The sequence below is a fragment of the Periplaneta americana genome, chromosome 9, assembly GCF_040183065.1.
Source record: "Periplaneta americana isolate PAMFEO1 chromosome 9, P.americana_PAMFEO1_priV1, whole genome shotgun sequence".
NCBI classification, from domain to species: Eukaryota; Metazoa; Arthropoda; class Insecta; order Blattodea; family Blattidae; genus Periplaneta; species Periplaneta americana.
The window spans coordinates 35822427-35845223 of NC_091125.1; the positions used below are offsets into that span (position 1 = coordinate 35822427).

The following is a 22797-nucleotide window of genomic DNA, read 5'->3' on the forward strand; positions in this document are numbered from 1 at the left end:
ATTCAGTTTACGTATTTGTAAATTAGAAGTTTATCACATTAGTATATTCACTGAACTTTTGTAAACTTTGTGTTTACAGCACATGTTTATGAATCATTGTTTTTAATTTGTTGTTTGTATTTCTTTATGTTGGTGTACTTGTAATTGGGGATAACTCCCTGTAAGGACCCTCAATAAAATAATAAATTAATTTATACATAGTAAATAATCTAGATATTTGCACTTACGGTAGTCTGTAATGTATGTAATAATTTTGATCGTTCTTCCCCCTCGATATCTCTGTATGTTTGTTCATGGTATGTTGAATAATGTCGCTGTATGCTGCTTTTCTTACTAATCGTATGTTGTCCACATATTAAGCACTGTATATCTCCTTCCTGTTCCTTGCATAGGAACTGCAGTGCTCATTCGACCTGGAACTTGTTATACGATCTCTTCGCTGGTGCATGATTAATGCCAACTGCACACTGTACAACCCTCACTGAAGCTCGTATTCGTAGCTGGCGCGCTCTGCGTGCTCCAGTAGCGCAAGCGTTCTCGTAGCGCATATACGCTCTGATTGACATCACTGGCTTACAGTCATGTTATGTAAATTTGTTGCACTTCTTTTGTGCAACCTTTCCAGTATCTTTCACTACAACTCACACTACAACCCTTAGCCCCATTGACAAACAACAGACAGTCGCTGAACTCTTAAACCTACGGACCATCCCCACAAGGGAAAATTTTCACTTTTTGTATATTAGGCTACGCAATCTAACGTAAAGAGAGCCCAGAAACGAATCACAACTAAAGCAGAAGGACCAGACCACGTCAATATTTCGTTATTAAACAAAATCATAGACGTAATACTACCGACTGTGACTCACATTTTCAATGCCTCAATTATGACTTCGACTTACCCACAGCAATGGAAACTCGCTTTTGTCCATCCAATTCCCAAGACCAAAACACCGACATTTTACAACGACTATAGACCTATCAGCATCCTACCTGCCCTATCTAAAGCATTGGAGCGCATTGTACACAAGCAACTGACAGAATACTTAAACAAATACAAACTTCTCGACTCTTATCATTCAGGTTTCAGGGCCGGACATAACACAAGTACAGCAATACTTAAAATCACGGAAGACCTACGCGAGGCCCGGGACGAACGTAAATTGACAATAATGACTTTACTTGATTTCAGCAAAGCCTTCGATTCTGTAGACATTGACTTGTTAATATGTAAACTCAGAAGACTACACCTAGAAGAGCACGTTGTCCTGTGGTTTGCCTCTTACCTTAATGGCCGCCAATAAAGTGTGATAGCTGGAAATCTTTCTTCCTCTTGGCAGGCCGTGAGGTCAGGGATCCCATAGGGATCAGTTCCTGGCCCTTTACTATTTATAATTTATATCAACGACATATCAGAATCTCTAAAGTACTGCCGACACCATCTCTATGCAGACGACCTTCAAATATACATAAAATTCCACACTGACGAAATAAATGATCCAATAACTAAAATTAATAACGATATGGACTCAATCTGGACATGGACACGGAAATTCCGACTTAAACTAAATCCAGAAAAATCACAGTCAATCATTGTGGGCCATTGACGTTTGTTAAGCACTATTACCATACCAAATTTGTCCCCGATTAAAATATACGGCACCGAAATTCCGTTCAGTGAATCAGTAAAAAATCTAGGTATTTAAATGGATAAAAGTTTAAATTGGAACATTCAAGTCGCAGAAACCTGCAAAAACGTATTCTCATTAATCCACTCGTTTAGGCGATTGAAGAATTTTCTACCCTTTTCCATAAAAAAAATGTTAGTGCAAACACTCGTGATGCCCCACTTCGATTACTGTGATATTCTGCTTACTGATCTAAGGGTTACTTCGGCGCAGAGACTACAACGTGTTCATAATATGTGCGTCCGTTTCGTCTGCAATATTCGCCGGGCTGATCACGTAACACCATCCCTCGAAATGTTGTCCTGGCTCCGTCTAGAAGATCGTAGGAAAATCCATTGTCTTTCCCTTCTCTTTCACATATTGCATTTCTCCATTCCTGTCTATCTTGCGTCTCGTTTTCAAAATCTATCCACCCATCATAACCTAGACACACGATCACAACACAACACAATTTTATCCATTCCCTCCCACCGAACATCCTCATATTCATCTTCTTTCACTGTGGCTGTTCCTCGGCTTTGGAATTCTCTACCGAGTAATGTCAGGGACTGTCAGACATCAAACCATTTTAAGAATAGACTAACGAAATATTTTTCTAACAATTCTTGCTAACAGTAATAGCTGTTTCAGGTTTCTCAATGTTTAATGGTTATATAATTATATCACAGATAAATATCTAAATTATCCCATTATTATTATTATTATTATTATTATTATTATTATTATTATTATAACTATTTCTTACCAATGTTTATTATTGCCACACTAACATTACTTATCCAACTTTCATTATTTACTTTCATGTTATTTTATGGTCTAGATATTAATGTAATAACTTTGTAAGCAATTGTACTCAATTAGAATTAGAGTCTGGCTGGGAGGAAGAGAAGGCCTACTGGCCTTAGCTCTGCCAGATTAAATAAATAAATAAAATAAATAAATAATTATTATTAGGCCTATTATTATTATTATTATTATTATTATTATTATTATTATTATTATTATTATTCCAATCACGGCCGACTTGATGCTCGCTTCGCTTCTCCTTTACCGGCCTTGACAATTCATTTTGATCCCTGTGTTAAAGCTGTAATCGAGAAAATATGAAATTCTCGCCAGATGGCACTGACTCCCAAGGTTCACTGAGGAATGTATGTATGGTTTCTTGTACGAATATAATTAGTAATATTGCGCTTCTTTCTACTGGTATGTGAGTTTATTGTGATATGGTTCAAAATGACGTATTGTTGTGTACCATTGTGTACTTCGAATAGAAAAAAAAGAGTGGAGGAGCAATATCATTCCACGAATTTCCGAGTGACAGGGAAAGAAGATTATATCTCGTGACCAGAATATTGTACGAAATGGAAATATAAAAATTGGAGTTGTATCCTTCGTGAGGTGGAAAAATTCAAATATTTTATTTTATTTTTGTAGGTTATTTTACGACGCTTTATCAACATCTTAGGCTATTTAGCGTCTCAATGAGATGGTGATAATGCCGATGAAATAAGTTCCGGGGTCCAACACCGAAAGTTACCCAGCATTTGCTCATATTGGGTTGAGGGCAAACCTCGGAAAAAGCCTCAACCAGCTAACTTGCCCCGACCGGGAATCGAACCCGGGCCATCTGGTTTCGCGGCTAGACGCGCTAACCGTTTCTCCACAGGTGTGGACAAAACTTCAAATAACTTGGAGCAACAGTAACAAATATAAATGACACTTGGGAGAAAATTAAACGCAGAATAAATATGAGAAATGCCTTTTATCATCTAGTCTGCTGTCAAAAAATCGGAAAGTTAGAATCTATAAAAACAGTTATATTACCGGTTGTTCTGTACGGTTGAGAAACTTGGACTCTCATTTTGAGAGAGGAACAGAGGTTAAGAGTGTTTGAGAATAAGGTTTTAGCAAAATATTTGGGGCTAAGAGCGATGGAATTAGAGGAGAATGGAGGAAGTTACATAACGCAGAACTGCACGCATTGTATTCTTCACCTGACATAATTAGGAACATTAAATCCAGACGTTTGATATGGACAGGGCATGTAGCATGTATGGGCGAATTCAGAAATGCATATAGAGTGTTAGTTGGGATGCCAGAGGGAATAAGACCTTTGGGGAGGCCGAGACGTAGATGGGAGGATAATATTAAAATGGATTTGAGAGAAGTGGGATATGATGATAGAGAATGGATTAATCTTGCACAAGATAGGGACCGATAGCGGGCTTATGTGAGGGCGGCAATGAACCTCCGGGTTCCTTAAAAGCCATAAGTAACTAAGTAAGTAAGTAAGTGAGGGAAAGATGCGAAAATGCCTTAAAGCGATTTCACGCCAAGACTTTGTTCCTAAAGCAACTCCCCATCTTCAGTCGTTTGTAGTTTACATTTCAGGGAAGAAGATTATTATAATAATGGGAAATTTAGACTATTAAAACCAAATGCTGTGCCAACAATATTCCCTCATTATCTTAGGTATAAAGTGACAGATATCAGAAGACCATGACGAACAGTTACTAAAACTGATCTCCCTCCACCCAAGAAACGCAAATCTTTTAGTAATATTGGTTTTTCACTATTTGAACAAGCTGTTCCGACTGGCTCAGCATCAGTTAATGACATTCCCTTCTTGCCAGTTGAAAATGACGATAAAGCGACGCAAACACACGTTGTCAACTTTGTGGAGCTAAAAAGAAATAATTAACAGATTGCATGTGAAAATTACACAACTTAATCAGGTGTTACAAGAGAAGCAAGATGAGATAACGAAAACAACCGAAAAACTCCAACTAATTGAAAGAGATCCATTACATAAAGAACTGCAAATGTAAGGAAAGAGGCCGATGAAGGCAGTATTCATGCAAAATTGATTCTAGATCAGCTACTTAATCATCGAAAGAGAATACCAAAGAAGAATATATTAGAAAATTTGTGTTCAGAAATTGAGCCGTTACTGTGTAGATGCCCTCTCTTGCAATGCCAATTTGTGATGAAGACGGCCAAAAACGACTTGCTAATATCATTACTGTGAAATTTGTTAGGCCACTTCTAGATAACATTGCAGCAGCTTTAACTGAAAAGCTTGTTCCTTCGAAGAATGCGGCTTATAATCCACTGAGTCGCAAAATCTTGAAACTATGATTCTTGAATCTGCAATATCAAGTGGAATGTAACAGTGCAGTGAGTGAAATTATAAAATTTAGTACAAGCTATAGTAAATAATTACCCAAGTAATTACTTTGAAACATTGCATTTTAGCCTAGGGGTGCTACTCAGTGAATGAACTACAAAATTACGCCTCTGTCATCATGTTACTTAAATGAACAGGTTACTATGTGTTACCTTCCCTGCTTTTAAACTCTCGCTTTTACCATAATTAACAGAACTAAACATAATAATACTTATTATTTTATTATTTATTACTTATAAATGTTATTATTACTCTTTAATCATTTATTTTAATTCATATTGAGTATTTCTTCTGCGGCCACCAAACCTTGGGAGACAGCGCCTCGTGGTGGAATTGAGAAATTAACCAATTTCAGCATTCGTATACAAAAAAAAAGCGAAGGTAACTTCTAGTCACCCGGGCAATAATACTCAATGTTCAGATTACTTGTTTTTAAATTGCTCTCCTTCTAAAACATGGCCTCTCACTAAATCGTGCGTGAGTTTCACTTTCCTATCTTGTTTCAGCCTTTTTCTTTCTCTCTTGCTCTGTCAGATTCAATGCATGGTCTACCTTGATAATTTTTTATATTCTTTTATGTATGTGTCACTGTCTGGCATATTACTTTTTCCGATCATCTAATGATATACAGTTAGGTAAAAATTTCTTCGAACTAATTCATTTTTTACTTTTTCTCTTCATGATATTCCGTTTGCTCTTCTGCAAAAAATAATTACTACGTACCATAATTAATTCATTGTTGTTTTTCCTTTAAATAATGTGTTAATAATTAATAGTCTTTATTAAACATAACATTTACAACTTTTTCAGCCTTTTTTATTTGTCCTGAAGGGACCTCGCACAGTGAGGATGATTGTGAAGTCTGGTAGAATGATGTTGATAATGGTAAGAGTAAACGAGAGAACCCCGAGAAAAACCCCTAGCGCCCGCTTTGTCCACCACAAATTCCTTACTGACCTAGACGGGGATCGAGTCCGAGTCGCCACGGAGGAAGGCAGAGAGGCTAACCACTCCGTCACAGGCGAGGTAATATTGTGTTAATAATATCACGCAATTTAGTGTCCTTATTGCAGTAGAGTCTAATTTGATTTTATCATTTATTGCAGTCACTGGTTGCATTTATAGTTTCCAAATATTTAGTCTATTTTGATGCCAAAGATTTATCACTTATTCAATTACTGGTTCTGTAATTCCAATTAGTAAGGATGAGATTTTATGGTGATTAATTTACCCTGATTTCGATGATTAAAATAGTTTGAATTCGGCGAATGTTTCGTAAGAAAACAAATCAATTTCGTGCATATTTCACACCCTAAAGAAACTTAAAAAATATTAAACTTTTTTTATTCAAAACAATCCCTTTGAAACTAACAGAAAATTATTTGCAACATTAATAAGTTCATAATTAAATTTCACTCGACTGTAAGAGAGTAACGGCACTGCTTTCTTGATCATACGAAGGCAGTTGTTGCGGGAAAGAGAAATGACCGTTGTCTGCTTGCGCCGGTAGTAGTTCCTGAAACTATACGTACATCGTTCCTAGATGCCACACTTATGCAATGCTGAGCGATAAAATGAGTAGAAATCTTCATGTATATTGTATAACGAAGAACATTTTCACTTTTTATTTGGAGAAAAGAGTTATTTGTTGTGCGAATTCTCCATGAAACCTGTTTTTGTTGAAAATATCATGATTATGAAGCTATATATCACTTAATTTTGGACTTTCACTAAGGGCTCTGCATATTACATGCATAAAATTAAGTTTTTAACACATTTCGCGCATATTTTTAATATAAAAAAATCGTATCTATACCAATTAGACATAATATAATATAATATAATATAATATAATATAATATAATATAATATAATATAATATAATATAATATAATATAATATAATATAATATATATACAGGGTGTTTAAAAAATACGGGGCATAATTTGAGGTATTTCCCACATGTAGATAATCAAAATAGTTCATTACAAAATGTGTCCGAAAATGCTTTATTTCCGAGTTATGGCCTTCACAACATTGAAATTCACCGGAACGTTTTTCTTTCCGCAGGTCGTTGCCATCGAAGGAGACATTAAGAGGGCACTCTGACAGTTCATTCCGAGGCGAAGGTTACATTCAGTGTTGTGTAGGCGTTAGACTGTGCGACATGTATTCAAATCAAGAGCTGGCAGAGATACACTTCATGTACGGTAAAGCGACGGCAATGCTGCGCTGGCTCATCGTTTGTACCAGGAGAGGTACCCACAGCGACAATATCCAGATCGGAAGCCATTTGTACGTCTCCATTATCGTCTGTGCGAGTATGGAAAATTTAACTCTCCTGGTTTGGGAAGGGGACTACCAAGATCTACAACTCCAGAAGTAGAGGGGGAGATTCTGGAGGCTGTGAACATGACTCCCTCTCGATTTCTACTTGTGGGGTCATTTAAAATCATTGGTTTATTCGTCTCCGGTGCCTGATTTGGAATCCCTTCGGAATCGAATTGTGGCATGTTCTGAGGACATACGCGATACTCCTGGAGTTTGGGATCGTGTTCGCAGGTCAATGAGACATCGATGTGAGGTCTGTATTCAAGCAGGAGGTGGACATTTTGAACATCTTCTGTAACGACAACGTCCTGCGGAAAGAAAAACGTTCCGGTGAATTTCAATGTTGTGAAGGCCATAACTCGGAAATGAAACATTTCCGGACACATGTTGTAATGAACTATTCTGATTGTCTACATGTGGGAAATACATACCTGAAATTATGCCCCGTATTTTTGAAACACCCTGTGTATGTATATATATATACCGTGTCCCGCTTAGAGAGATCGAGAAATAAGTTACAATTTCAAGTGCAAATAATGGTTTATTGACATACCTTTTTACATAACTCGATGTAAAAACTCTCCGACTTTAGGAGAATGCTCAATGCAACTCGATGTGTGCGCCTTGAGTTGCTCCGCAAACATCTAAACGATATTCAACTTCCCGCCAAGTGTTCTGTAGCATTTATGGAGTCAGTAGCGCAGCTGCATTTGTGATGCGTTGCCTCAGTTCCTCCAATGTGTTGTTAGCACTGCTTCTATTGTACACAGCATCCTTCACAAAGCCCCCCAAAAAAAACAAATCGAAGGGGGACAGATCGGGTGACCTGGGTGGCCAGGCAAGGGGTTCTCGTCTTCCGATCCACTTCTCGGGAAATTTTCCATCCAAGAATTTACGCACCAGTTGGTGATGATGGGATGGGGTCCCATCCTGCTGAAAAACCGATCCTGGAGAAAGTTTGTCAACAACAAAGTTCTGCAACAAGTCCAAATATACATTTCCTGTGAAGATTGTTTCAATGACGTAGTTCCCCGTCAATCCAATCTGTGGACTCGTAGTGAATGTCGTTCGCACATGTTCGACTATCTCTTCAGTTACATACAGTTTCACATGTTTACCAGTCTGTAGTAGCAAAGATGCTGTTTCACGGATTGTTGTGTCCCACTTGAGAATTGCTTTATGCCCAGGTGGATGTACATTCCATGTACAACGTACACGACATATAGGCTATTTCTTCTGCTAGCCATAGCACGCACTGAACTTTCTGTGTGGTGTCCACATTTTTACCATAGCGTGTTTTCCTACAAAATGGCGCCAGGCTTCTTTCAGTGCCCTAGCAAAAAACAAACCAAACTTACGCATAAAAAAACGGAAGTTACGCATACAGCTGCTTTCAAACTTTGTTGCATAAACTTGGACAGTTTCTCTATGTTGTCAGATGTAAATCATAACGATATCTTTATCTAATTTTAAGTGGCGAGCATTTATTTCTCGATTCCTCTAAGGCAGACCTGCAGAACTCGCAAAGTAGGGGAACTGTAACGTCAGCCTCACTTCACTTCTATTGGGGATGACAGACTTCCGCCCCGAGAATGAATGTTGATGCAGCCAAGCGTAACTAGAACGCCGTGACCGCACAGGTAGAAAAGGTGGGTGGGGTAAAAGAGGGGAGGAAAGTAGTCGCTCTCAAGAGCTACAGTTCTGAAGGCCTGCTCTAAGGGGACACGATGTACGAATTATTTTATGTTAAGCCGAAGTATGAAGTATGAAATATTGTTCTCAATAAGAGCCTGTATTCAAAGAGATGAAATACTACTGATTCCATTTTAATTCTTGCGTAATAACCATAGGATATTTATTTTAATGTAGTTTTGAATTTGTTTAGCAGTCCTCAGAATTTTATTTTAAATTGGTTTGGAACACTTTCGGTTATTAATTTTGCTCTTCGACCTACAGATTCATTACACGTGTCTTATTTTTCTCCATCTTCTGATTGAATGGGTGATGATAATTACGTTGATGATTGTGCTGAGGAGAAGCAGGAGGAGGAAGAGGAGACGGAGAAAGAGGGCGAGAACGAGGACAAAGATTCGTATTTGGATGACCAAAAATTTACTACATTAACAAAAAATGACCAATTGTATTATTAAAATTATAATTTATAATAAAAAACCTTAAAATTTAAAACAAAATTGTTGTTGTTGTTTAGTCAACTGTTCGAAGTCAGGTCTGAAGTTCACAAGCAATACCAAAAAGGCACCACTTATGAGGTAACTAGGTCAGAAGATAATGGGGTAGAGTGGCCAGTTCCTTTCCCCCGTCCATTGCATACATCACTGACTAGCTACATATTGCATAATCAGTCTTCAGATGTCATTAATTCTAGAACAAGAAATATTACAGTCAAGTTAGTTTTATTAACAACTAACCTCATTTTTTTTGTTCTAGAAGTAATTTCTTGATATGACTATTGCACTAAATTACATACAGCTGCACTCTCTGAACACCTGATTCTTCTAACACAGCTCTGCTCACTGGAGAAAATAAATCTAACAGCGCGAATTTACATTAACCATTGTTAGCAAGCTGGAATGATTTTGTATACATAACTGGGCATGCACGGCTGACAGTCGTCTCGCCTGCCACTCCCAAGAGCCAATGACTTCTAGTTCGTGCATCGTCCTTTGTTAAGTTTCTCTCATTCACGGCCTGAATGTTGCCTTCTTTCCAGGATTTACTTAGAAAACCACGATCCCTTCTTCTTGATGGAACCCACTACAAGCTATACAAGAATAGTGCGCTGAACAGGGTGATGCACAGTTCACAAAACGCTGATTACACTGAACAACAAATTTTTACTTTTTGTCTTGCTCCGAAATAAAAATAGGTGAACATTACTAACATATGTGGCCGAAATCTGAATTTGAAATCCAAATTGCCCCATCACGTACCATTTTCCGGGGAAAGTGAATTGAATTTTTTTATGAAAAAACTTCCTTTTTCTTTATTTTTCACTGATAAAATTACAACAGATTAGGGATTAAAAATGCCTCATTAAATACTTGAAAAATGTGTAATGGATAAAAAATAATGTTACGTAGTTTAAAGGACAAAAAACACAACAAAAATAAACATATTTCATGTGTCGTAGATGGGAGGATAATATTAAAATGGATTTGAGGGAGGTGGGGTATGATGATAGAGACTGGATTAATCTTGCACAGGATAGGGACCGCTGGCGGGCTTATGTGAGGGCGGCAATGAACCTTCGGGTTCCTTAAAAGCCATTTGTAAGTAAGTAAGTAAGTAAGTAAGTAAGTAAGTAAGTAAGTGTATAATGAGAAATATCTCGGAATTTTAACTTACCATTTAAAAGATTTTCTGGATGACTTCCGTTTATAACTAGACCCGGGACTGTCTTTTACAAGGAATTAACAATAGTCTGCAAGCATGCTGAGTGTCCTTTATATGACCTTTCCATTTCAGATATTTCTCGATGAAATCTTACCGCTCCAAGGTTAGGAGGAAAGAAATCTAAATGAGAATATAAAAGGTGTATTTTTGAGACACATATCACAGCCCATTTATTCATATGCACTTAACATGTTTTCCCCAAATTCGATGTAATTGTGTGCCCTAGAAGTTCCAAGGAAATTTGAGCAAACATCTGTGAAAGCGTGCCATGTCATTTTTTCTGTAACAGAAAGTTTTTCCTCAAACAAAGAATCAGCCATAACTTTGCGAATTTAGGAACAGATGAAAAATGCCCTCTTTTAATTTGCCTTCACTCAAACTGGTAAACTTTTCTTTTAAATACTGAAAACTACACCCTTGTTTGTGCATTGCGTAGGCCTCACTTTGAACTGTTATGAAATATACTGAATAGAAGAGACCAATATTTGTTTATTTATTAGAAGTACAAAAGAACATGCCAGCAACCATAAGAAACCGGAAACAGGTCATAAACTTATAAAATGCATTAGCTTTTGTTTTGGTTTACAAACCCCAACCAGCACCAGATGATTCCTGAGGGAGCGCTTATCGAAAAGTGAAATCATAGTAGACCTTAAAAACCTTACGTGATACGAAGAAAAGAGATGCACATCAAACCTTGAGGAACACATTGTTTTAAGCCGAAGCAAAATTCTTGTTATTCAGTGTTATCAGCTGCTCTTATCAGAGATTGCCGAGCCGAGGTACGGAATGCTACGTGCATCCCATCCACAGACGTGCGGCTAAGTGCATTGAAGTGGAAGGGGGATATTTTAAAATCTACTTCCAAACTGATGTAGGTTTATTTATGATTAATACAGTATTTTGAATTAAATTTCTGTGCATTTTAAGTGAATAATTCTTAGTTATGCTCAAAACCACTGCTACTTTCGTAGGGTTCAATCAGCTGTATCTCCTTAACGGTTGATAATCGGACCCATGTTCATAATACATGCTCAAAATGACCTGATTCCTAAAACTCAGGCCATTAGTCGTGAATCTTCCTGTATGGTATTTGACTCTGCGAAAAAATAATTTATTTTATATTATACTTCCATATCAACGAATAGTTAAACTTTTATTTTCCGTGATAGCTACTGGTAGCCGATTAAACAAACGAATGCTAATTTGAAAGATCCCGTGGGGTAGACAACCCGAAAATATGAACAGCCTTTAGATATAAAAAAAAATCTTGTATAGGCTACCAATGCAATGTAGAGAGTTACTGTATATCTTCGTTGTTCCTGCAATAACTCCTATGTGACATATTTATTAATTTTCAGATTTTTGCTCTATTAAATAACTTAAATAGTGATACAGAAAATAAAATCTCCTATATGTAATTACATTTCTTTGTTTCGAAAATGTAAAAATTCACAGTCTCCTATGTACGGCTGCCATAGGATGAATAAATGTGTTTTTCTTCCTACTGAAAACTTCTATATTTTGCATATAGGCGTTATTGCAGGAACAACGACGATATGCATATTTCGTTTTTACAGAAGCTTATAAGATTTTCTTTGATAGGTTAATACAAAACTGTTTTAGCCCTAAATAGTAATTTTAATATGAAAAATAATAGTTTTAATTTATTAAATACACGAGTACTGCAGTGAAGAACACAAAATTTATTTTGGTAAAATAGGGTTACTGCATAATTGTATTATAAGGTTGGTATCTTTAATTGACTACGAATTTAACTTTAGTGGATGAAATACAATAATATGAACTTTAATTTAATTTATTAAAAACAAACCACTCTGTTTAACCCGTGGATTATGATGATGATGATGATGATGATGATAACCAGGTGGCCCAGGTTCGAATCCCGGTCGGGGCAAGTTACTTGGTTGAGGTTTTTTCCGGGGTTTTCCCTCAACCCAATACGAGCAAATGCTGGGTAACTTTCGGTGCTGGACCCCGGACTCATTTCACCGGCATTATCACCTTCATATCATTCAGAAGCTAAATAACCTAGATGTTGATACAGCGTCGTAAAATAACCCAATAAAATAAATGATGATGATGATCAGGCTTCGAGACTTCGGACCCAATAGAACAGTTCAGTGGGAAATCAGCATAACGGCGTACTGAGTATAGTGGGTGGGGGTACTGTAGAACGAATGCCAACAAATACGCAAAGACGGTTGCGAAATTCAAGAAACTAGCAAACACCTCCAGAGCCCATTGTTACTAGATGGGGTACATGGCTTAATGCAGCTATTTATTATGCCAAATACCCCAGTACAATTGTGCATAATCAACACATTGAGTGACGACTGTTCTGCAGTCAGAATAATTAAAGCTCTAGATTTGAAGGTTCTGACGAATAATTCGGTTTTCATACAAACCCATTTTCAAACTGTGTCTGAAACTATTAAACGGTTAGAAAAGTCAGAGCAAGAGATGCCGGAAGCCCTCAAATTAGTTGAGGAAATGACACAGAGAATTAACGAGACACCAAGTAAATCGGTTACTGAATGTGTAAAACAGAAGTGGAAATCAATTTTATGTAAAAATAACGGATATGGAACATTGTGTAACATAAAGAGCAAATTAGTGGACATAGATTCACCCGAGAATAAGGAACAGTCTCTTAAAGACTGCAATGATGTTAGGTTTTTTCGTTTTGCTCCTATCACGTCATGCGACGCAGAGCGCAATTTTTTACAGTACAAACTTTGTTTGGCAGATGACCGAAAAAGATTTACGTTTGAGAAACTGAAAATGTATCTTGTAGCAATTCGGTACTGTAACTGCACTTCCTAAAGACGATCAATAGGATAATTGAAGAAATTAAAATTGCTACATGTTTATTTCTACCATTAACACTGTGTATAATTAAACAAAAATGCTTATAAAAGACAGGAGAATAAATGTTTTTCACGTTCTTTTGACATTCTCATTGTGTAACAGTTTACACAGAATATTTACTTTCAGAATATACATACAGGTCTGTTTCCCCATACTAAGATACTCTAAACAGCAACGTTGTTACCTCAACACATCTCTACATTTCGCTACCTGCAGCGAGTCAACAACCTATAGTACATACACAGTAAACTTATTGTATCGGGTCCAAAGTCTCGAAGCCTGATGATGATGATGATGATGATGATGATGATGATGATGATGATGATGATGATGATGATGATCGAAACTATAAGCCGCCTTGGTAGCTCAGTTGGCAGAACACTGTGTTACAACAATCGTGAACCTGAGTTGAAATCTCGACGTTGGACGAGTTGTAACCTATTTGTAGTGGACATAGGTTGTGAAGATTTTTCTCCGGGTGCTCCAGTGTTTTTCTTCGTCATTTCGTCAACACTCTGCATAATTTCCCTTTCATTATCACATCTAATTCAAAAAATACGGTACCATCTGTGTTTCCTGACGCCGAATTGGCCGTCCACCTTGGTAGGTGTTCTTTGCTATCGATCCAAAGATTGTTAGATAGCAGTGGTAGACGACTCATAGGTCTGTGTAAGACGCAACAGAGCTCCCCATGATCTTACACCTGACGAGAACATGACAACCCATATACCTAGATCTGAGAAATAAGGCGGACCACCAGCCGGCTTAGCCGGATAGCACGCATCTCATTCCATTACTAGAGTACAATGTTCTATCTCTCGCCCGATGAGCACCGCTATATCTTTCCTTATAAACGACACTGAAGCCATCAGTTTCTGATTCAAAAATAGATGTGAGAAAGTGAAAACCGCATCACACGATTAGATCTACGATGCTAACTAATATGTCACTATCATGTTTCGCAGAACAACGTTTCACAATTACGTATTTAGACATACTACTTAAAATTTGTATATATACTTTAGACAGACAGTCGGCCTGGGTAGCGTAGTCGGTATAGCGCTGGCCTTCCGTGCTCGAGGTTGCGGGTTCGATCCCAGCCCAAGTCGATGGCATTTAAGTGTGCTTAAATGCGACAGGCTCATGTCAGTACATTTACTGGCATGTAAAAAAAACTTGCGGGGCAAAATTCCGACACACCGGTGGCGCTGATATAACCTCGGAAGCTGCGTTAAATAAACCACATATATATATATATATATATATTACATAAGACAACAGGCGACCTCGCTGACTCGGTTTCTCGAACTTACTGTAATAATGCCTCCTTATTATGAACGAGAGAAACAATATAATACAATAAATCGAACAGTATCCAGTTGGAAATCATTGCTCCAGTATATTGGCCAACGTTCCTCGATTTCAGATGTTGACAGAATTACATCTGACCATACTTGCAACAACACTGAGTGGTATTCAATGTGAGAGTGAAGAACGGTAGAAGCTATCTCGTTACACGGGGAGGTTGTAAGCCCTATCCTCGCCGTGTTAAATTTAGCAACTTCAGGTACACTTATCTCAGAAACTATTCAATCTACATCTATGAAAATTTGCACACCTGTAGTTGTAATCTTCCTTAACCTACCGACTTTTTCTTAATTTATTAGTTCAGCTAAAAACCAAAAAATGTTAATTTTGATCCAAATCAGCTTACAACCTCCCCTTGATGTGGTGAATGACCTTCCATAAGCAAAATAAATACAGAATATATATCGTCGTTGTTCCTGCAATAACTCCTATGTGACATATTTATGGATTTTTAGATTTTTGCTCTATTAAATAACTTAAATAGTGATAGAGCAAATAATAAAATCTCCTATATGTAATTATATTTCTTTGTTTCGAAAATGTAAGAATTCACAGTCTCCTATGTACAGCTGCCATAGGTTGAATAAATGTGTTTTTCCTTCCTCCTGAAAGATTTTATATTTTGCACATAGGAGTTATTGCAGGAACAACGACGATATATCTTATCAAACTTCAAGAAATATTTCGTTACAAATACATACCTCTACTCGCCGTAGTACTGCCCACGTGCCCAAATAAGTTGGCATTGGGATCCCAGAAGATGCGTTCGAAACACAGCACAACTTTGTTGAGGTTTCCGAATCCGAGACGCTGGATTGCTGCTACCTTCCAATCGGGTAAAGGAGGGATGAATTGCACAGTATTGGGCACTCCTTGAGTGTTGGAGGCAGTGGACTGCTTCAGCACCCCAAGAGGAAGTGTGCACAGCACCACATCTCCTGCAAATCAACAAATAAGAAAACATGAAACATCCAAAACAATACCTGCAAGGTAATGGCATATCGTTTCGTCTTCAATAAAATTATTAACCCTAGCACTGCTAAGGGGGGGCAAAAATTGCCCGCTCTGTTTGTTTTATTTGTGTAGAATATGTAATTGTTGACCTGAAGAAACAAGATTGTTGGTAGTTGTAGATTAATATCTCAAGTATATAATGACAAGGACTTACAATTTTTATGATTTATTTAAATCTGCCTACCATCTTCATTTATAGTGCGGGCAATTTTTGCCCCCCCCCCCCCTTAGACATGGGTGTGAATTTTTCTGTCTGAAAATATTGATCAATAATTAGATTAATATACATTGTTTGATTGTTGGTACCACTGGATATAGAAATTTAATTCAAATTATGTTGTCATTGTTGCTTTTAAAGTAATAACTGTCTTGTTATTCAAACTGGAACATTTGGAAATTAGTTGTGTGAAATGTCTCGTAATAATCAGAGTGTCAAAATGTCTCGGAGTTTTCTCACAGAAAAAGAGGTGACAGCTATGGTAAATGAAGATAATATAGATGATGCAAGTGATCCAGAAGAAGATGATAATGTTGTGACATACGACAGTGACACTGAATATCACAGAGAAATTGAAAGTGACTCAAGTTCGCGAAGTTCATCCCCTAATCAGCAGCACGCTTCTACTTCTAACATCGCTGTTATAGGAAGAAGTGGTAAGCAATATACTACTGCACCTCCAAGGCAAGTCCGCAGGTCAGTACAGAATATAGTGAGTTTCCATGAAGGTTTGACAAATGAAGGTTTGACTTCTAATGCGTCAGAATCTTTCAAAAAGTTTATAACTCCTGAAATAGTGAACATTATTGTGCATCATACTAACGAAGAAGCTAGTACTAGGAATCTAAAACTTACAAACACGGAAGAATTATATGCCTTCATTGGTATTTTGATACTCATGGGTGCAAATAATGACAGTGAACTGCCAATTGATTATTTATGGGGAAAAGTACTCGGCAAGAACATCTACACAGCTACAATGAGTCGTATTCTATTTGGAGAACTTCTGTCCTTGATTAGATTTGATGATAAGCAAACAAGAACTGAAAGACGAAAGCAAGATAAGTTTTGCCCCATTCGTGAAGTTTTCTATAAAATTGACGAATTGTTTGTAAAATACTACATACCTAGTGCACATCTAAAAATCGACGAAATGCTCTCGCTCTTTCGAGGAAGATGTCCATTTAAAGTCTTTATGGAAGACAAGCCAGGCAAATATGGCATATTGATTAGGATATTATCGGATGCACACACCCGGTACATTCTGAAAATGGAGGTCTATGCAGGAAAGGACGAGCGACCCGCCGAGGAACGGAGTGCAAAGGCAGTTGTTAGACGCCTAGTGAAGCCGCTGGAAGGAACCGGAAGAAATGTAACAACGGATCGTTATTATACATCCATCGAACTAGCGGAGGAACTTTACAATGATGACAAGCTGACTTTGGTGGGGACATTGAAGAGTAACAGAAAGCACATACCGGAAGAGCTAAAGAAGACGCAGGGTCGAGAGCTATAAGTTATTCCTCTAGATTCTTATTCACAGACCCGAAAACAGGCAAGGCACCAGTTACCTTGGTTTCATACATCACCAGACTCAAGCCCACTAAGAATCTCCTACTTCTGTCCACACAACATAATGATAGAAAAGTGGATGAAAAAGAAAACAGATGTTAATCTCTACTATAATGAAACAAAAGGAGGTATAGACAGCATTGATCAAATGACGCGACATCACTCTGTGAAGCGGGGGACTAGAAGGTGGCCACTATCTATATTTTTCACCTTGATAGATATTGCATGTCTCAATGGTGGAACAATTTTCATGAAAAACAACCCCGACTGGAATAAGAAGAAGCATAATGTAAGAAGGTTCTATATGCTAGAGTTGGGCCAACAACTAGTTAGGCCAGTTGTGGAAGAGAGAGCCAAGGATATTATAGGTTTGCAAAAGCCTATCATCTCTGCTATAGAAAGTGTTCTAGGGAAAACGCTTCCCAGTACTAGTGTAGTTGTTCCTTCTGGTGCATCGTATTCACGGGGAAGATGTCATCTCTGCTTGAAGACAAAAAGCTCTAAAAGGGAAAAAGACAAAATGACAAAAGTGTCTATAGTTTGCTGCAGGTGCTGTAAATATGTTTGCTCCACTCATTCTGCAAAAACAATCATATGCACCAATTGTGAAAATGATAGTGAAAGTGAGTGAAAAAAAAGCTATTGACAATTGAGCAATTTGTGACTTTGATTTTTAGTTTTGTTATTTGTGGTTTACAATAGTTTTGTTGATTACTTAGTACAGAAAAGCCTGAAGTTTAAAAAGTCAAAGCATTAGCCTATATGAGAAATATACGTTTTTATAAGACTATTTTCAAAAACTCATATACTGTATGTGTATTTTAGAATGTTCCTGATATAGACAATTGTGTAGTAGGGTAAATATTAAAATAATGTTTTGTTCATTACTTAGTACAGAAAAGTCTGCAGTTTAAATATCCAAAGCATTAGCCTATGTGAGAAATATACGTTTTTATAAGACTATTTTCATAAACTCTTATATGTGTGTCTTTTTTTAATGTTCCTGATATAGAAAATCGTGTAGTAACATAGTAAAGTAATTCTTAGTCTATTAAAAAATCAAAACAAAGCGCGGGCAATTTTTGCCCCCCTTAGCCATCCACGTGACAGATCGAAGCTTAGTAGTGCTAGGGTTAACGCATGTTTCACTCCAACGTTTAAATTTGTGGTTATTTGCATTCTGTCACAGTTTTAGGTACTGTTTTAATTAATAAAATATTTGAATTTATAAAATGTTTAGTTCGCCAATAATATCCTCATTTCTAATACGGTATCCACTAATTACTCGAAAGAAACACATTATTGCAAAGTTTAATACTTTGCGTTTCTTTTGTTAATTTGAAACATTACGATGCACGACATTTTGACAACGAATATATTTGGGGAAACACAACAAAACAAAAATGTGCTGTCGCTGTGCTTCTCTACAAAATATAAAGTAACTTAAAGTTTAATTTGTATTACCTTGTATTCAGTGAAGAAAAGATTAGGAAAAAGGCCTCTCTAATACGTGAGAACACGTTCAGGAGAAGCCTTCAAAAAATATATGTATAGTGTTGGAAATCAAACGGGATGCTATTTCAGTTTACAGACTAGGTAAAATACATATTGTAGAGGAGAATATGAACAGTGCAAAATACAGAAATATTTTATTATTATAAATTAGTTATTTTACGAGGTTTTATCAACTGCTGTGGTTATCTAGCGTCTGAATAAGATGAAGGTAATAATGCCAGCGAAATTAGTCCGGGGTCCAGAGTCGAAAGTTACACAACATTTGCTCTTAATTGGTTGAGGAAAAACCGCGGAAAAACCTCAACAAGATAACTTGTCTAAACTAGGATTTGAACTCGGGTCCGATCGCTACGAGGTCGGGCATGCCAACCGTTACTCCACAGCGGTGGCCACAGAAATATTGCTAATAATGAATGGTTTTTAGTTTGAGAGGCTATATTTATGGATGATAAAACAGCTTGCCACCAATCGAAAAGTGTTTGTGATAAGCTTAAATGTAAAAGTCCTATTCTTAGCTGGCCTATAAATAGTCCTGAAGCTCGGACATGAACCCGATTGCGTCCATGTCCAATGAAGGAAAAAGTGAAGGAGAAGGATGCTATCACAGTCTAGTATATCCAGTCACGAAGCTCAATACGTAATAAATATGCATCCATAGATAGTTGCTAACCACTAGGATCGCTACTGTCGCCTCATTACAGACAATGCGAAATAGTACCTGAACAGTCTATTGTTCCTAGCAACCTCATCAACTCAAGCTTCGTGACTATATACTAGACTGTGATGCTACTACTGAGGAGAAACTTGTAGAATAGAACATTATTTCGAAGCAAGACGAATAAATTTCTGATTTACGTAAAACATTAAGCCAATAGGTTCCTTCAACTATTAATGCTTTAATAGTCTTTCTTTCTTTTGCGTTCTCTTCAACGTTATGCCATTTTATGACAGCATAATACTACAGTAATATTACATGAGTTCATCGCATTAGAGAACAAGAGCTACCTCATGCAGGAGGCCTATGCCCTTCATAGGAATACTCGGACTAATTATTATTATTATTATTATTATTATTATTATTATTATTATTATTACATTTGAAGTAATAGCAGATATTCGTGTGTGTGACTGTAATAAAAATTACAGTTGCAGTTAAGCTAGTCATAAATGTACCCATAATTCACCTCTTAATGCTTTTTGAAGAATTTTGAAAATCATAAATTGTACGAATATTTAATTGCACAAAAATATAAATTCTATTAACGGATAATTTAACAGATCGCATTAGGGTAACCTAGATTCAAATATCACACCTGGTAACTCGGATAAAAGAAGTGGACATAAAACGTGAGATGCAAAATATCTCCGAGCCTGCCTAACGTCACAGAGAGAAAGGTGGGCGAGATGAGAAGGAACAAAATAAGATACGTTGTAGCACAGTCTAGCATATACAGTCACGAAGCTCAATACGTAAAGAATATGCATCCATAGATAGTTGCTAACCACTAAGATCGCTACTATCGCCTCATTACAGACAATGCGAAATAGTACCTGCACAGTCTATTGTTTCTAGTACCCTCACAAACTCAAGCTTCGTGACTGTATATACTAGACTGTGGTTGTAGCGTGAATTGTTATGCGTGTATGTTAAAACGGAAAACATCGACTACTCACTGCCCTCTATGTTGATCCTCTATTCTAGTTAAATAAGCCTGACAATGACAGTGAGCAGATGTTTTTAATGAAGGTTTTGTTTCCACACAGACAATGTCGCCACACCCGTCCCTTCTTCTCGCCTATTCGCTTCCAGAAATCGAAATCGTTATCGTAATGGTCGTCAGGCTCGGGGATATTCTGTGTTCACTATGAAGTTATTAGAAATCGTGTTGCTAGTGAGCTCTCCTTTCTATTTCCCTCTCTCTCTTTTTCTCTCTCTATGCATTACTTCTTAATTTTATTTTAATCATGTCCTTGTCTATTTGCAAGTGTGTAAATATTTTTACACATTTCCTGCATGCTCCATATCAAATTAACTGCGACTACATCGGCAGTTTTTAAGTATGATTTGTATAAGTTTGTCTGAAGTTTACTCTTTTATAGGCTAGAGATTAAACGGTTTTTTGTATAGTCTATTCATATATTAAAAGATGAATTTATTGCAGTCGTCGTTGTGGTAATCCGCAAAATATATGTTGCCTATTTACTTACGACGTTTCTTGCCATCTTGATCGAATCCTTACAATGGCTTGTTTTCTATTGACCTATATTTCGCAACATTAATACTACTCTCATTCAACATCGATGCATATTCATTCAATTTCTCTGTTCACGAGATATTTTGTCATTAACTGAATTAATAAGAGTCATGTATTTTTCACCATCAATAGCAGCAGCATATTTACTTAGTCTTCAGTTTAGATTTTCAAACTTATTCCATAAGTCTGCGACGGGTTTTACCTGGTGGCTCACGTTGTTGTTGTTTATCCTCGTCTCTGTCGCGCCGCCGGCAGAGGAGAAGTCCACTAGCTCAGTCACACGTCGGTGGATGCTGGAAGATCTTGTCCCCCGGTAGAGGAGATCTCTGCTCAGGGACCTTATGGTTTTGTGGGCGTAGGATCTAATGTGGTATTCGTCGTTCTCACGAAAAGAAACCAAGGAGTAGAGTTACACTAAGTGTATTTATTCGGCTCACTTCCCTTGCTTGAGTCCAAGCGACGGAATACTGGCTGTTGTCTTCCGTATGATTTCGGCTTCTCGTCTAACGCCAGTTTAAAATCGCTGCTGTCACTTTTTGAGTAAAACACAAAGCTAAAAAGTGCGAAATCTACACTATATCACTTCGATCGGCTGGAAAACAGAATGATAAGATATACACGATCGGAACAAGTGCCGGAAATATTATTAATACTCACGCGATCGGCTCACAGGCCGTAGACTATATAAGTGAGTAAACACGCCACTGGCCGGCAGTCTTCTGACCAAAACACACGATCGGCTCACTAGCCGGTAATATTCTGAGAAAATACACGCTCGGCTCACAGGCCGGTAATCGTCTCCGAAAATACACACTCGGCTCACAGGCCGGCAATCGTCTGTTCGCACGCTCTCGGCTCACGTCCTTTTAAATGCTCACTAAGGTGACGCGCTCACCAGACGCTACTATTGTTTGCCAGATACAAACAACGCTACCAACGCGTTCCTAGACAGGAAAAACCCCTTTATGCTATACTAAAGTTCAGTAACCTACCTCGCGTCTACTGGTTTTAAATGCGTTAGGCGCCTGTCAGACTGAGTGAATAAAGAACCTATTACGCGGTTCGCTGATCTCTGTGGCGTAGGTTAAACAGACATCTCAAAGAAATATAGAAATATCTAAACTGAAACTATACTATAACTTATATAGGAGAAAAAAAATATCTCACTATCGCCGGACCACCCGACTACAGCTTCAAGTCTCAAGGTGTTCAGGTCGTCCATAGTGTACCCTACTTTTAAATCAGTATTGCAATATCATTAATGTGAAACTGTTATTGTCATTCGTTTTAAATGTATCTTCTTTTTTTTTTTGTGGTAAAAATTTATCTTTTTCACTATGACTTCTTTCGTGACAAAATCTTGTAAGTTACATTAGCATGGCCTTTGTAGCTCAGTTGACAGAGCACTAAGTTTAAATCCCAGCATGGTGGAATCGTATTTGTGAAGGTCAAAACCAATGCTCCTGTGCGTTTATCTCGGGGTGCCTCCATTTTTCTCAATCATTTCATCGCCACTCCCAATTTCAAAATTAATTAGTTACCATCATATTATGAATAGTA

General features: G+C 37.4%; 1 protein-coding gene across 1 annotated transcript in view; it reads right to left on the reverse strand.

The window, feature by feature from the left end:
* The window catches only part of LOC138705571 (lysine-specific histone demethylase 1A-like), a 139418-nt gene that overhangs the window by 93616 nt on the left and 23005 nt on the right, over positions 1 to 22797 (reverse strand). Inside the window, exon 3 of the mRNA XM_069834172.1 lies at positions 15585 to 15821. Coding sequence (XP_069690273.1) covers positions 15585 to 15821 — 237 coding nt within the window. The remainder of the gene's footprint in view (positions 1 to 15584; positions 15822 to 22797) is intronic.